Source organism: Octopus sinensis, linkage group LG11 (assembly GCF_006345805.1).
Source record: "Octopus sinensis linkage group LG11, ASM634580v1, whole genome shotgun sequence".
In the NCBI taxonomy this organism is placed as follows: Eukaryota; Metazoa; Mollusca; class Cephalopoda; order Octopoda; family Octopodidae; genus Octopus; species Octopus sinensis.
In genome coordinates this window covers 8,462,575-8,475,362 of record NC_043007.1, presented here as the reverse complement: position 1 = coordinate 8,475,362, position 12,788 = coordinate 8,462,575, and the positions used below count along the sequence as shown (strand labels likewise).

General features: G+C 40.2%; 1 protein-coding gene across 2 annotated transcripts in view; it reads left to right on the top strand.

Annotated features, from left to right (window-relative positions):
• The first annotated feature begins 3,462 nt into the window (after positions 1–3,462).
• Positions 3,463–12,788, top strand: part of LOC115217203 (dynein regulatory complex protein 8-like) — a 14,906-nt gene continuing 5,580 nt past the window's right edge. For both annotated transcript variants that reach the window (XM_036507055.1, XM_029786842.2), the window contains exons 1-5: positions 3,463–3,567; positions 6,144–6,228; positions 7,673–7,745; positions 8,799–8,878; positions 8,991–9,100. In XM_036507055.1, the coding sequence (XP_036362948.1) occupies positions 3,525–3,567; positions 6,144–6,228; positions 7,673–7,745; positions 8,799–8,878; positions 8,991–9,100 (391 nt within the window). In that variant the 5' untranslated portion in view covers positions 3,463–3,524. The remainder of the gene's footprint in view (positions 3,568–6,143; positions 6,229–7,672; positions 7,746–8,798; positions 8,879–8,990; positions 9,101–12,788) is intronic.

Sequence of the window (12,788 nt, the reverse complement as noted above, 5' to 3'; positions counted from 1 at the left end):
CTCTCTCTCTCTTTCTTATTCTCCTTCTCTTCCTTTTCTTTCTTCTTCTTACTTCTCCTCCTCCTTTTCTTCTCCCCTCCTCATTTTCTTAATTCTACTATTCCTACATTTCTTCTCCTTCTCCTTTTCTTTCTCCCTTTCTTTCTTCTTCTCCTCCTTTTCTTTCTTTCTTCTTCTTCTCCTTCTTCTTTCTCCTCCTCTTCTTCTTCAGCTCAAATAACAACGGGTACCCCATATCCATGGTAACGCTTCTGATACTTATTGTGCAAAAGGAAGAATGAAACGACGAAACATCGCCTGCCGCAATATCAAGTAACACAAATAATAAAACACATTCCGATATCTTCCAACAGAAGACTTAATCCGAACATTTGTGACACTGGGGACTCCATTAAAAGCACCGCAAGAATATGGTGGTGATATTAAGCCGAACAACGGATTAAAGCTTAAATCTCTGTGCCATGACCAAAATATTTAATTACTAAATTACTCAACCCAGGGGTAGATTTGGCCGTTTGATTCTTCGACATTTTGGTTATGACAAATACCAGACTTACACTCTTCCTCCATCCAAAAGATATTAGTGGAATTCCCTTCACACACACTCACACTCACACTCACACACACACACTCACACACACACACACACACACACACACACACACACACACACACACACCACACACACACACCGCCTTTAGTAATTTTTAAAAAAATAGACATGGTGTCCCTCTTACGCTTGCCGTGGAGGTAGACAAGTTTTTCTCACCCTTAACCAATCCACTCAGGCTTACCCCTTGAGCGTTCCTGCCCACCACCACTTCACTAGAAACATTGGTCTGATCCACTAATCTTTAAATAAGTAGGTACAGATTATCTAAGTTTTGGTGTTAGGGTACAGATTATCTTTGCTACGATGTTCCCGTGACCAACTAAAACAGAACAACTGACGAGAATTTTGGCAACTTGCAAATGTTGGTTATTAAGAATTAAACTTCAAGAGGAAGGTCCTCAGTCCTGTTTGCAAAAGACTTATTTCTAGAAACCAAATAATGTCATTTGATGCTTTTAAATACTTAATCGAGGATTTAGGAGACATGCCTTACACCAGGATAGCGTCCGCACAGAAACAAATACAGTATGAAAAGATACATCTATTTCCTTTTGAGATTTGTGTGTGTGCGCAGCGCGAGCACACACACACACACACACACACACGCATGTACAGTTGATGAAGTCTAAGTTTTCTCTACTATTTATGATATTTTGTTGTGCCTGGGGAGAGTCATATTGTCTTAATGCCTTTTCATCGAACACACTCACCGGTTCGATTTCCACTCATTTATTATTTATATTTTTTTTCTCCCAAAATTTTCGTTGCTTTTGTAACCTTGACAACGGATGTTGACATCTGTTGACAAGGTTGCAATAGCAACGGAAATTTTGGAAGAAAAAATACAGACAGACAGACAGACAGACAGACAGACAGACAGACAGACAGACAGACAGACAGATAGATAGATAGATAGATAGATAGATAGATAGATAGATAGATAGATAGATAGATAGATAGATAGATAGATAATAAATGAGTGGAAATCGAACCGGTGAGTGTGTTAGATAATATGGCATTGAGATAATATGACTCTCCACAGACTCAACAAAATTTGCTTCAATATACGAATTCACATAAAGAATCTTGCAAACCAGATACAAAATCGAAGTAGGTTAACGCTGTCGATAGAAGGTTTTAGAAGTCAGACTGAGAGGAAAGGAATTTTTTTTAAACAAAGGGAAAAAACTCCGTAAAACCTTTTCCCAAATTTATTCCCTTAATAAAGAGACAGCGTATAATAAGGGTTTCTAATCTAGGTACGAGGCCTGAAATTTGGCGAGGAGGCCGCTAGTTGATGCCATTCACCTCAGTACGTGACTGGTACTTTACTTTATCAACCCCAAAAAAATGAGAAGTAAAGTGGAACTCGGTGGGAAATGAACAAAGAAATCGGAAGAAATACCGCAAAGCATTTTTTTCTCTTTGAACTATTTTATCGATCTCCAAAGGATGAAAGGCAAAGTCGATCTCAACAGCATTTGAACTCGGAATGCAATGTCGGAAGAAATGCTGCTGAGTATTTCGTTCGGTGCTCAGTAACGATTCTACAGTCTTAGACTGGAATGAGATAAACCTCTTAGCAATTGGCAGAAGGCTTGAAAATTTGAAGGAGGGGGGGTGAGTCGATTACATTGACGCCAGTATTTAACTGGTATTTAGTTTATCTCCTCGGAAAGGATGAAAGACAAAGTCAACCTCAACGGAGTTTGAGTTCATATGTTCGCTCAGAAGGTAACAATCCTGTCTGCAGAGAGCAGAAGGTTTTTTGAAAATAATGTCAACGTTTGATAGGTTTAGAAAATAATGTCTAAAAATTGATCTGTAAAAAGTTGCTTGAAGTTAGGTTCCATCTCAAAACAAGAACGAAGGACAAAAATGAATAAATAAAAGGACCAAAATGTTAACTGGTGAAGCTGGTCATTAAATTCCCAAGGGAATTCTCGAGAAAGATATACTCCTGGACGAACAGTATGACCAGCAGTATGGTCACTCTTCAAAACTAGCACAATTGATGACCTATTAAACTCCTTCACTGTCCAGCTATCCACATTCTTTGTTTTCGCTGAATACTACAACTGACCCATCTTCATCATTGCCATAATATTCTACTGTTACAACCATGACCACTACTACTGTCACTCCTTTCTTCCCACCTCTGTCCGCTTCATTTTGAATCTACGCCTCACAGTTCCATGATAAATCTGCCAACTGTAAATAAAGTAAAATCTATAATCGCATGATACCCCAAAATATGCCAGTTTTCTCAATGCGAGAGACTCTGCATACGCAGTAACTGCAATGTCTCTCGTTTACCTGGGACAAAAACATGCAATTCGTACAAGCAGCACCAGCCAATGCCGAAACACACATCGTACGCCGCCGCCGCTGTAGCAACGCCACCACCGCTTGTATGAGATTCTTCAAATTGCTGCCTTCTGTGCAATTTTTTAATCAATTTGTCTCTGTTTCACTGTGTGTGTGTGTGTGTGGTGTGTGTGTGTGTGTGTGTGTGTGTGTGTGGCAAAACCGTTATCGCGCCGAACAAAATGCTTAGCGGCATTTCGTCCGTCTTCATGCTCTGAACTCAAATTCCGTCTTTCATCTTTTCGTGCTCCTTAAAATAAGTACCAGTCAAGTAATGAAGTCGATGTGATTGACTTCCCCGCCTCTCAAAACCTGCTGGTCTTGTGCCAAAATTTTAAATAGTTATTCTTTTTAAGACAGTATGATTTGAAGAAAATTTAGCTGCTATTTTTAGCAAGCCAAGCGATCCCGTACATGCTTACCTGTTTGCTTTGCATTGATATTTGTAAAGTAAATCGTTTCAGCAAGTTTGCATAGTTTAAAAAGACCGGCTGCATTTTTCTTAAGGATATCACTTTTTTCCTCTTACACCGCATTTGTAACCATGGCAGCGGTTCAGTTTACAGAGAGTAAAAAAGAAAAAGCCGGTAAATATTGCTTCTTTTGTTGATTTTTCAATGGAGAGAAAATGAAGAAAAGAAAACCAAATGGTTTTACGACAATTTCGTATTTATCCTGATGCAATTTCCTTGGAATTGACGAAGCAGTCGACGCTTTCAAGTCTTTTGGGTTTCTCTCCTCCGACGGAATTCCCTTGAAATATGTTTTTTTTTCATTAACCTTAATAATTTCAAGGACGACACCTTTCGAGTTTTTATTTTGGTGTTCTTTTATCACAGCCAGGACATCAGCATGTTGTGTGTGTTTAAGAGGGTGATTCTCGTTGTTACCTTAAGCTATTGTTATTGCATTTGCTGCTGCTGCTGCGGCGGCGGCGGCGGCGGCGGCGGCGGTGGCGGTGGCGGCGGTGGTGGTGGTGGTTGGTGGTGGTGGTGGTGGTGGTGGTTGTATATATATATATATATATATAACTGGCACAGGTTCTGTCGGTTACGGCGACGAGTATTCCAGCTGATCCAATCAACAGAACAGTCTGATCGTGAAATAAACGTACAGGTGGCTGAGTACTCCACGGACAGGTGTTCCCTTAATATAGTTCATATGGAGATTCAGCATGACACACCAAATGTGACGAGGCTGCCCGCCAACCCTTTTGTATTACTGGTGCAGCTTGAGATAAACTTGAGATACAACTCACTGCCAGGAATCGAACTTACAATCTTAAAATCGTCAGTCAAATACCCTGCACACTAAGCCATGTGCCTTCCCATACTGATACACACACACAGATACACACACACAGATATACACATACATACATACATACATACATAGTTACATAGATATATATATATGCATCATCATCATCATCCTCATCGTTTAACGTCCGCTTTCCATGCTGGCATGGGTTGGACAGTTTGACTGAGAACTGGTGAGCCTGAAGGCTGCACCAGGCTCCAATCGGATGTGGCAAAGTTTCTACAGCTGGATGCCCTTCCTAATGTCAACCGCTCCGAGAGTGTAGTGGGTGCTTCTACATGCCACAGGCATGAGCGCCAGTCAGGCAGTTCTGGCAACAGCCATGCTCAAAAGGTGTTTTTTATGTGCTACCTTCACGGGAGCCAGTCCGGTGGCACTGGCAACGACCACACTAGAATGTTGTTTTTCACGTGCCACCAGCACATGTGCCAATAAGGCGGCACTGGCAACAATCATGCTCGAATGGTGCTTTTCACATGTCACCGGCACGGGAGCCAGTCAGCCGCCCTGGCAACGATCACACTCGGATGTGCTTTTAACGTTCCACTGGCACAAGTGCCAATCAGGTGGCACTGTCATCAGCCACGTCAATGATTTTGATTTGTTTGCACTTACCTCAATAGGTCTTCGCAAGCAAAGTTCATTGTCCAATGAATGAGAGGCACTCATAAGTGGGCCGGTTACAACCCATGTTTGGACGTGCTTTTAACAATGTGTGTGTGTGTGTGTGCAAAATATTGGGGTTTGGTTCACAGGTGATCTAAACGATTAGGTACGCTAGGTAAGTGCTGTAACAGATTACCAGGGCTCCACTGTTATAGCCGAGATGGTAGTTATAGAGCCATTGCAGATTTCTGATAGAGCGAATACATAATTGTTAAAGAGGAGAAGAAATGTTAAGGCAAGACAAACATCTCAAGACAAATAAATTATTATTATTGGCAAAATTCAAAGTCTTTACAGCTGTTTCTTGGATACCCCAAAGTCTGGGATATTCTGTCATCAGGGTGGATTGTTTGTTTTGCTAAGGAATTGTAGGAGAAAAGTTTTTTGAGATGGAATGGGACAGAATATCCCAGACTTTGGGATATCCCAGAAATAGCTGTAATACTTTGAATTTTGCCAATAATAATAATTTATTTGTCTTGAGATGTTTGTCTTGCCTTAACATTTCTTCTCCTCTTTAACAATTATGCATGTCTGTGTGTGTGTGAGTGCAACAACAACAATGGTGATGATATATACATACATGCATGTGTCGCAAAAGAACTCTGGCCGAAATAAGATTAAGTTTAATGTAAAAAATAAATAACGCTGAAGCAAAGTAACACCAAATATATAGTTTTTATTGGCTAAACTGGCAAAATGACCATTCCGAAATACAACAATATATATATATATATATTCTTTTATTTGTTTCAGTCATTTTACTGTGGTCATGCTGGAGCACCACCTTGAAGGGTTTTAATTGAGCAAAATGACCTTAGGACTAATTTTTTAAAGCCTAGCACTTATTCTAGCTGTCCCTTTTGCCAAACTGCTAAGTTACGGGGACATAGACACCAATACCAGTTGTCATGTAGTGATGATGGGGGACAAACATACACAAAGATACACACTCACACACATGCACACACACACACACACACATACAACAGGCTTCTTTCAGTTTCCATCTACCAAATCTACTCACAAGGCTTTGGTCAGCCCAAGGCTATAGTAGAAGACACTTGCCCAAGGTGCCACACAGTGGGACTGAACCTGGAACCATGTGGTTGGGAAGCAAACATAAATGAAGTATGTATAGGATGAGTTTCATTTTTGGTTTGTTGTTCTGTTGTAGAAAACCTTGTGGCTGAGTTGGAGAAGAGGGTCACGGAAGCATTTGATGTCTTTGACTATGAATCAAACGGAACAGTCGACATGCGGTAAGAAACTAAAAAAAAAAAAACAATGACAGACGAGATTAAGTGTCAGTTTTGGAGGATTACAATAAACTTTACAAATAATTTGGCTGCTATTTCTGGCAAGTCAAGTGACCACAAATAGGCTCTCCTCTCTGTCAGCAAATTAAATAACTGAACGGTTACTCTGTTATACATAACAGTTATTTATCTTCATTGTTTTGACTTAAACATTATCTCATAGCTTCAAGATTTCAATGATGCAATTGTTTATTTCTAGAATGACATTGTAGGGTAGGTGTGAGAGGCTGGATCTGACTGGTTTGAACAAAAATCAGATAGAATATTTCAGCCAGGATGATGATGATGATGATGTGGTCAGTTTAAATGCTAAAATGTTAAATCTTAAAGCAGCGGCTGTCAACCTTCCTGCTACCAAGGAGACTCCATTTTTTTATTTAAATAAATTTTGTCAGAGTTTTTGAAGCTGGTTTTATTAATTAACAATAAATTCGTTTCCCCAGTTTTGTCTTTTGAAATTTTATATTACTGTTTAGTTAGATTAAGCCCCTTGACCCTTTTACAGGGCCTCTAAAGCAAACAAGAGGGGAGGAAGGAAGGAAGGAAAGAAGGAAGGAAGCTATCTTCAATCTTCAATTCATGACCGGAATGCTGACAAGAGGCACTCGAGGGGACCTGGTGGTGCTATTAAACTGGGACATGGGTTATGTCTGCAGCCCAACATTTAAAGATACGTCTAACTGAATAATTAACTAAGTCATCATCATCATCATCATCATCATCATTTAACATCTGCTTTCCATGCTGGCATGGGTTGGATGACTCGGTGGGAAGTGGCAAGCCAGAAGACTTCACCAAGACCAACCTCTGCTGTCCCTTTTGGCAGGGTTTCTATAACTGGGTGCCCTTCCTAATGCCAACCTCTTTAGGGTGTGCTGGGTGTTTTTTACATCATACAAGCAGTAATGAAGTCACCAAGTAACTTTCAGGAGAAGACACCACCCCACCACGATTAGGGGGTGGGGGTAGGAGGAGTGGTGTAGCATTGATGGGCAGAAAAAGGGTCTTTGCATTAGAAGAAAAACACGGTTCCCACAGGTGAAGAAGGAAGAAGATGATGAAGATGTGACAGGAAGTGAGCAGGGGCCATATGCCCTACGTTACAGGGGAGAGCATTTAGGGAAATGGATTGGGAACTGGGGAGGCTGAGCTCACAAAATCATGATTCTTTATACAATTTGTACAGCAATTTTTTTAAATGTTAAACACTGCTCACAGATCTTTATCCTATTTGTGGACCCTTAGGCCCTGTGGACCCTTAGGCCCTGTGGGCCCCACTTTGTAAATGTTTGCCCTTCAGTATGGTTGTTATTCATAAGGTGTTATTTATAAATGTTTTGTTTTATACACAACCGAAATATGGATGTTTCCTTTCTGTTTCCTGCAGAGAGGTGGGCACCATCATTCGCTCGTTGTTTTGTTGTCCATCTGAAGCGGAACTCAGTGAATTTATCACCCAGGTAACGTATATATTAAATATAATTAAGTTTTAAGGTAACGTACGGAACTTCATGCACGTTTAAAACATTCGTCGAATCCAGGATTAGTTAAGATAAATTAACGGCCCTGGGGTCAGTCTTGGTTGCCTCTGCCAAAATATTTGACACCTATGTCATCATCATCATCACCACCATGGTAATTTAATTTCTATACTGGCCTGGAATAGGACGGTTGACCAGATGCACTGAACCAGGGGACTGGGGTGGGTTCCAGTGTCTGCTTTGGCATAGTTTGCTATGGTTGGATCTCCTTCCTTAATGCCAACCACTTCTCAGAGCGGACTGGATCCTTTTTTTCATGGCATCAGCACTAAGGATATCACCAAGTAACTTGCAAGACAACAACAACAACAACAACAAGACCTCTTCAACTGGGTGGGGTTGTAACAGAAGGGGAGGCAGCGTTATGCCAAGTGTTGAGGGGGGGGGATAGAGGAGCAGGTACGGATGTTTTGCTTTAGAAGAGATATAAGGCTATACGAGGGGATGTTGAAAAGTTTTTGGCTTTAAGGGTATTGTGAAGGGCCAGGCTGGAGGCCCTACCTTCTGTGTTATTTTACAGGCTTTAGAAAAACTGAAGGACCACTTCAATCATCATCATCATCATCATCATCATCATTTAATATCTGCATCACATGCTGGCATGGGTTGGATGGTTTGACTGAGGACTGGCAAGCCTGGAGGCTGCACCAGGCTCCAGTCTGATCTTGCAAGGTTTCTACAGCTGGATTCCCTTCCTAACGCCAACCACTTTATGAGTGTAGTGGGTGCTTTTTTTGTGTGTCACCAGCATGGGGACTAGTCAGACAGCACTGGCATTGACCATACTTGAATGGTGCTTTTTCAGCCCCACCCTCTTGTAGGAGTGAGCGGGATTATCTGGAAAGAAGGTAGAGACATTGGTGACGGCATATCAGAGTGGGTCCTTTGGCTACGTTAGAAATCAGGGCTCAAACTATTTGTTGATAACTGAATTTTGAATTGAGATCAATAAATGCAATCTGTTTGTTTTAGGTTGAAGATGAAGAACCAACAGGTCATATAAGGCTTGAAAGATTCCGTCCAGCAATGGTCAGAGCAGTTCTTGAACACAGGTAGAGACTTTTGTTTAATTTAAGAATTTACTTCTTTGAATTTCTGAAAAAAATTTACAAATCAACAGAATCTTGTAGAATTTATCTCTGGCTTATTTTTTTGCAATTCTAGATTTAAACCAGCATCTGAAGACATTCTTCTTAAAGCATTCCAGAAGCTGGATTCTGATGAAAAAGGTTATCTCACCAAGGAAGAGTTGACAAAATACCTCACAGAAGAAGGTAATCTAAGCAAAAACTTGCAACAGAATCATCTTTGGAAGATGGCTCTATTTCCCTGATTCTGTAAAATCTGATAAATGCCAAAGATCTGAGATTATCCAACTCAAGCAATTCTCATATCGTTTCTGCCATTAATGCTCCTCACTTATCTTACCAAACTTTTCCAACTCACTCAGCTTTGATCTTCCTTTGGGAACCTGGGCCTCGAACCAGCTTCATATAGAATTAAAATATTGGTATAACTTCCATTCATGTATTTCATACATCATCATCATTGTCATTGTTTAACATCCGTTTTCCATGCTGGCATGGGTTGGACGGTTTGACTGAGGACTGGCAAGCCAGAAGGGTGCACCAGGCTCCAATCTGATCTGGCAGTGTTTCTACAGCTGGACGCCCTTCCTAATGCCAATCACTCCGAGAGTGTAGTGGGTGCTCTTTACATGCCACCAGCAAGAGGGCCAGTAAGGCAACACTGGCAGCAATCACGCTTAAATGGTGCTTTTTACATGCCCCCAGCACAGGAACCGGTCAGCGGCCCTGGCAATGATATCGCTCAGGTGGTGCTTTTAACGTTCCACTGGCATGAGTACCAATCAGACAGTACTGTCATCGGCCATGTCAGCAGGTGGTGCCCATCTCTTCCTTAGAACAGAGGTGCTGTCAGCTCTCGAGGAGCTCATCTGCCCTTGGAATAATTGCAAGTCTTCTCACTGATCAAGCCCAGTCCAGGATCAGCTTAAATACTGGTTGCTCAACTATGAGCAGAGACAAACACATTCCAGATTGCACACACGGTTGATACTTCACACACACAAACATATAGTCACACCCTCATATTTGTTCATACGTACACACACACACACACACACGTGCATTTGTGAACATATTTAAGGATGTACACACAGCTATATAGGAAGGAAATCCAGACATAGGGACCATTTCCAAAGCTGACACTGGGGCCCGACATAGCTCTGCAGCTCACTGAAGCCTGTTAAACTGTCCAACCCATGACAGCATGCAAAACGGACGTTAAATGATGATGATGGGGGAGGAGGAGGAGGAGGTAAGTATATGTGTGTGTATGTATATATAAGTGCACACACTCGTACATATACATATGTACACATATACACATGTATAAATATATAAATATAAATGTGTATGTGTGTGAGTGTACAATGTTACAGGTAAAAACATGTACCTAGAAGTAGACCCAAACTCACGGATGTATACACACACATCCAAATACACACACACACACACACACACACACAGACAGTTCACCCGTTTAAAAACACTCACCTGCCAAACATCGGATTGATTACGTTAGCCTTTGTCTCAATTGAATACAAAACAGATGTTGAGAATTATTGAGGACGTGTTTATTCCTCAAACTGGAATTATTTTAGAGAAAAGAAAATTTTAAAATGTTCATAATTTCTAGAGTTATGCAAATTGTATGGTCAGACGTTCTGTAGGTAAACATTCGAAATTAGCAGGAATGCTTTGTGTAGAACAAAAATACATCATGACAATCAGTAGACAGGTAAAATAATAGAAACACCTGGAAACAAGCACACACACTCACATATGTATGTGTGTGTATGTGTACATCTGTGTGTGTACATATGTGTATGTGTATATATGTGTTTGTATGTGTGTATATATATCCATGCATCGTCTATCCATCTGGTTGTTTTATTATTATCTCTTGTGTTCTTGTTCCATTTTTTAGATTTATATATATATATATATATATATATATATATATACACATACATACATATATATATACGTATATACATATATTTATATACATATATATACACATACATATACATACATACATATACATACATATATATATATATATATATATATGTATATGTATATGTATATGTATACATACATATGTATGTATGTATGTATGTATGTACGTGTATACACACATTGATCCATGCACAAATACACTGACGCATGCATTGTTGAAGATTTGGAATAAGAAAAGATGAAATGTATAAAATTCGTTCTTAGACTTAGTAGAAAAGCCTGTTGTATTGTATAAACAGTTTTGCAATGTCTGTGTGTCTCCTATGTTGATTTCCATGTATCACATGGCATACCTTGAATCTGTGGGGACTGAAATCCCCACTGACAGGCCTCTGATGTTAAATAAAGGATCAAACACAAATGGTATGCAAATTAGCGGCCCCAGTTCTTTGTAGCTCCTGGATTCATTGACTTTGGGGATTGGTCAACTGCTGTAAATGCTGCTGATGAGAACCTAATAAGGTGGAAACATCGATTAAAGTTGTTCCACAATTTCTAGAGAAATTTTGAAATTTGCCCTTTTTATATGTATCTGCTCCTTGGCTTATATATATATTGCATCATACATGAACCTCCTCTTGAGATGCTGCTGATACTAAATAGTGTTCCAGACATGTTGCATGCAAATTAGGAACCCCAGTTCTTTAAAGTTCCTAGATTTATTGTTTATAAAAATAAATTTGATTTTTTATTGCTCACAAGGGGCGCACACAGACGGGACAATACAAGACACGTGGGGACATATAAGAATTAAAAAATTAAAAATATGATAATGGAAATGGGACCATATGCCCCACTTACAAACAGCCCCATTTTCTACCTTTTAAAACCCGATCCCTCTGACGTATCAAAACCAGTTTCTGCCTGTAGCCTGCCATATGTAATTTGATAGTAATTCCCAATCATAATCTAACTCCCCAAAACTGTAACCCTGTTCACACATGTATATATTATCTCCTCTTGTCCCTTTGTTGGTAGCACCTCCCCCCCCCTGTGCCACTCCTTGATGTCATTGTACCCAACAGTTCCTACTTCCTTTACCTCGTCCCATCTAGATTGTTCACTGGGATTGGTCAAGTGATGTAGAAACCTCTCATGGGACACCTGTAGGGGTCAAAAATCAATTAAGGCTCTTCATTTTGACAATCTTCAGAGAAAGAGTTTAAATTTGCCATGTTTTGTGTCTGTACAACCTAGGTTTACATGTGTGTGTGTGTGTGTGTGTGTGTGTGTGTGTGTGTGTGTGTGTGTGTGTATAGATGCATGGCCAAGTGGTTATTGTGTTGCACTGATGATCACGAGGTCACGGTTTCAGTTCCTCGGCCGAGTGGTGCATTGTGTTCTTGAGCAAAGCACCTCATCTCACGTTGCTCTGTGGTCAGTTTGACACCTGATGCATGGTACACTGTGTACCTGTTCAGGTAATGTTGATTGGATGGAGGGGAAGGACATAATGTACAACACATACATCCTGATCTCTAGAAACCAGTCATTTGTGCAGCTCGTTCAACAACAAAAGCTGAACATTCATTTCATCATCTTTGACGGGAGAGTCCGTCATATATATTAATATTTAATTACATGTGTGTCCTTGTGTCTCCTTCCCTTGACACCAAGCAGTCGATGCAACAACAAGCGCCACAGTTATATAAGTGCTTGTAATCATGTAGGTTGGTGATAAGAGAAGCAACCAACCATAGAAAACCTCCCTCAACCGATCTTGTCTGACCAAGTCAAGCATAGCAAAGTAAATGTTAAACCAATGAAGATGATTAGAATGAAACCTGATGCTAATGATGAAAAATATATAATTCTTTTTCTCTCTCTTTCTCCTTTAACAAATTCAATACCAAAA